The 4536-nt window shown below is 34.0% G+C and overlaps 1 protein-coding gene across 2 annotated transcripts; it reads right to left on the reverse strand.

The window, feature by feature from the left end:
• Nucleotides 1-2607: 2607 nt before the first annotated feature.
• Nucleotides 2608-4175, reverse strand: LOC108745433. Of its 2 annotated transcripts, XM_018481588.1 has the most exons (4): nucleotides 3946-4175; nucleotides 3436-3760; nucleotides 2993-3181; nucleotides 2608-2862 (listed from the first exon to the last, which is right to left on the reverse strand). In XM_018481588.1, the coding sequence occupies exons 2-4, from the start codon at nucleotides 3712-3714 to the stop codon at nucleotides 2626-2628; spliced, it is 705 nt and encodes a 234-aa protein (XP_018337090.1). In that variant the 5' UTR covers nucleotides 3715-3760; nucleotides 3946-4175; the 3' UTR covers nucleotides 2608-2625. The 2 variants fall into 2 exon arrangements, with proteins under 2 accessions (XP_018337090.1, XP_018337092.1); XM_018481590.1 differs by having other exon boundaries at nucleotides 2608-2808; nucleotides 3436-4173.
• Between the last annotated feature and the right edge of the window lie 361 nt (nucleotides 4176-4536).

Genomic DNA, 4536 nt, shown 5'->3' on the forward strand with positions numbered 1-4536 from the left:
TTGTATATAACATTTTTTCTCAGGAATATAAGATTAATTCCGGTTTAATTTGCTGATAATCTTTTTTTAATTTTTAGAATTAGAAAAAGGTAAAAAGTAAATTGAATCGAAATTAATCTTACGCACATTAATGAATATACTTTTAATTATTGGCGTAGAATTTCAGTCAGAGGAGGGCAAAAATTAATCTTTACTCAAAACTTATAAAAATATTTATATTAAGATCAGTCTTTAACGAACTTTCGTACGAATAACGCTTGACCACTTTGGTCAATGAGCATTTAACTTTTCGTCGTAAAAATGATTTTCATGATTTAATTATTTCTCCTTGCCAAAAAATTTTAGAGAGTGAACACTTGCTCTCCCTTTGCGTACGCTCGTGCTTTTAACACTCTGGGAGTTGATACCAAAATTTGTAACACAGTTACAAATTTAACCGATGTCTGTTTCTAACAATGTAGATCAAGATGTTAATCTCAGTTTAACTTACTCTTCAACTTTTTTTAATTTTTAAAATCAGAAAAAGATGAAAAGTTAGTTGTACCGAAATTAAAATTAAAACTACCAACTACATTGGTAAAAACAGACATGAGTCTGTATAAGATTTACACTTAATTTACATTAATTAAAAAGCACACACACATTAATTAATTTCCAAATACTAAAAATGGCGTAACTCATACAAAAAAAGAATGAATATTAAGTATATTTTAATAAGAATAATCTAAATAAGGAAAACTGAATTCACATTCTTTGAAAAACAGATGTATAATTGAGTAGATTCAATAGACCCATCGTCAGCTCCCGAGGATTAACAATATATTCCTTAATATATACATATTAATATTTTAAAGCTTATATAGAGAAAAAAAGTCGTGAGTAATATTTTTATTATTTATTTATCTTACATTCCAGAACATTTACATAAATTAGTACACGAATTAATAACACAGGCATAATAAGGATCTCACTAAATCTTTAAATAAATGTTAAAAAATGAAGCTATTATATGTGTGATTGATCTGTAATAGCATTGAATTCAGACTCAAACTTACAGGCCGTCTTTTGATGGTTCCTCCAAAATACTTATCGCATATTACAAAACTAAACACATCGCTTTAGCAAATAATGGCAGACATATAAGAATTATTTTAAATCGGTGTTTATACAATGTTATATATGTACCATGCTATATATATATATGTACCCAGAACATATATATATATATACCTCTAACGTTATATATTCCGTTAAAAATATCTTACAGGATGAGCTCTACATTTATATTATTTCTATGTGAGAGATCAATTAAATTAATTATACAAAATCATGAAAAGTGTGTGCAAATATGTAGATATTCCATTAAAACAAATATGCCCAATGTATAGAATTACTTTATAATATCATGTGCGGTGTAAACTCATTATAGTATATATCACAAATTAAAAATAAAAACGTAAATAAAAACAAAAATTGTGCATTGCAGCATGCTCGTGGCTTATTATTATTTAAGCACGATTTAAACAATTTTAAACCAAATATCTTCTCTAAAGTTGCAATTGTTTCGTTTTATGTGTTTCATATATATATACACATTACATTAATATATACATAATCGTTTTGTGTATTAATTACAGTAACAATTACCGACTTAATTGATATACGTACCAATATGTGTTTAATTTACAATATATATTGTCAATATAATTGCTATTATTATTACTAATTTAGACTTGGTACTTAAATATGTTATATGTTATGTATGTACCATGAGCATATCGAATCAAAGTAGAATGATTTAGATTTGCCTAGATGCATGCAAATTTGCATAAAGCATATATGTAAAATGTGTAGTAAAAAAAAATTATATTTATATTTAACAATACAAATATAAATTAAAAAAGATATTTTGTGTGATAAATTCAGTACTTTTGATGTAAAGATTATTATCAAATTTACGAAACGCATTGTCATAATTGCATTTTTTTATCTGGATCCAATGCTTACTTAACATATTAATAATGATAGTGGACGGAATGAAAAAATGCATAAACAAAAATGAAAGAAAAAAATAAGTACTTAACTTCCTAAATATACTAGAAACGAGATCTCTCAAATTGCATTCGTCAAATCGTCTAAACTTAAATAAAAATGTCTTAAATCTAAATTATAAAGTGTGCAGCTTTTTTAAATAAAATAAAATTTTTTTAATCACAAGATCAAATAACGTCAAAGACAATATAAGTCCCAGTTTATAATAGATAGTAATAAGCCTTTTTGTTCTAAGTTGTAAATCATAACGCTTTTTTATGGCAAAAAGTATATCCAACGCTATTTTAAGCCGTAGTCCTTAAGCTTTAAATAGAGCTTAGAGCAAATTAACACGCAACTCAGAGCTTAGAGCAAAATGCTAAAGGGGTTACCTATTGTAGACCGGAGCTGAACGCCACGACTTGAAAATCAGAAGGGATGACAGTTCTTTCGAGTTTTAAACGAAACAGAGGACTTGCAAAATCGTCACGCAGTGATAATAAATCTCTTGGAGCGTGTTAGAAAATTTATAAAACGAAATTCTATGTCCATGTTATATACGTGCTTGTACGCACATGGGAGCAATCGTTTTACTCAACCTGGAATTTGATTAGTGATGGTGTTAGATCCAACGGAAACCGAAGGCGGGCTCGCAGGGTCCTGCATTAGCGTGTGCATTTCCTCCTCTTGGTCGGAAAGCGGTATGGCCGGCATGTCATGCGAGTTGGCTTGCTTTATCTTCAACTGGCTTGGCACCTCTGTGAGTACTGGCCCGTACTGCGAAGTGGAACCCACCAGCAAGTCAGTCGATGGATTCAAACCGCCCAACATCTTTCCTCATAGCAACGCGTACATAAGATAAAGAAACAAATGTACCAGAACATACCAGAGAGCAGATGGCTTCCGGTAAAATAAAATTAGACGCAAAATATTGTATTCGGGTGGAAACCTGTACGCTTACCTGACCACTGCTACTCGTCATGCCGTTCCTTGGTGATTTGCTATGATGGAAGAAAGTGAGCCATGTCCAAACAAAGCCAAGCAATACACCGATCAGCATTATCCCGGCACCTAACGCCACAGAACTCTTTCCTATATTTTCATGTTGCTGTATATCTGGAACCGTCGTTGAATATCCTTCTGGCTTTATCTATAATTATTACATATCAGTTTATAAGTACATTCAATAGAAATAAAATAAATTTAAGGCTCAATTATAGCAAGAAAAAAATAACAATGCTTAATAATTGTTTGATATTCCTTTTAATCTTTCTAGACAAATTTATATACTTTATTATCACCAGGAAGATTTTTAAATGTTTTAGATGGAAAAGTCTGAGAAAATAAAAGATCAAAATTTTACGATAAATCTTGCACATCGCGGACAATAATTACGATTTTTACCTCCGATGCAGCACCGTCACTCGTCTTCGAAGACTCTTCTGCGGAGACGAGGTTGACGAGCATGGTCGTGAGGCCGGCGACAAAGAAGCATAGTGCGATCGACAGCAGCGTCCACTCCAACCATTTCCTGGAATTGAGCTTGTGCCTGGATACGATGCGCCAGAAGCCGTGCCTCAGCCCGGCGGCGCCGCCGCCGCCACCACCACCACTGCCGTCGCCACCGCTGTCGTACGTGTAACCGACGGTGGTCGGTTGGTAGACGGCCCCGCTGTCCGGCATGTTTTCTCGCGAGATGTACGCGATTTTTTACTCTAGCCGCCGCCTCCTCTTGAATCAGAAGGATCGCCGATTCAAAGATAGAACGAGTCGCAACGTCAGGTCACCACCAACGGCACGACTTCGTTGCGTCGGGGATCGGAAATGTGCGCACCGTGTTCGCGACTCTCTTCTCCAAGAGAGAGAGAGAGAGCATCCACCTCTCTTATCGCGTGGTACAACAACGGGACTCACCTGGACAATCACCACCTCGCTAGTGTGGCTGTGGCCGCGTGTCGTGTTAATCCGCGCAATTACTACGCGTGAGGCTATGAGTGAAGGATTTCGCGTACGTACGACACGCGCACACCGACGCGTTGGATGCGTATGACTTGCGCAATGCACACTCGGAGCTCGGAGTACTCCAACTGCTCAAACGTCCCTTTAAAGTTTTAGGAGTGCAACACTATTCTTTTTTTTTCTTCTTATTCTCTTTTGCTTTCTGTATTAATCTTCTCTAAGTTTTGTTTATTTATCGCATCTCTGTCCTTCTCTATTTTACAATTAGCGAACTATCGTTACAGAATAAATCGTTCTCATTGTCGATATACATAGATTGATAATTCAGATAATCTAGATTTCGCGTGAGCGTTTTATCAAATCATACAGCATTGTTATCGATCAAGATTTACGATTCGCAAAATTCTAAGTCATATGAAAACAGACTTAAAGCATAAAAATTTGATATATACAGATAACTTGTACATTTTCTCAAAGATATTTATTATTTGTTATCTATCACTTGCCATTATATATTTAATATTTTGAATGATATATATATATATA

The sequence above is a fragment of the Trachymyrmex septentrionalis genome, unplaced genomic scaffold, assembly GCF_001594115.1.
Source record: "Trachymyrmex septentrionalis isolate Tsep2-gDNA-1 unplaced genomic scaffold, Tsep1.0 scaffold14, whole genome shotgun sequence".
NCBI classification, from domain to species: domain Eukaryota; kingdom Metazoa; phylum Arthropoda; class Insecta; order Hymenoptera; family Formicidae; genus Trachymyrmex; species Trachymyrmex septentrionalis.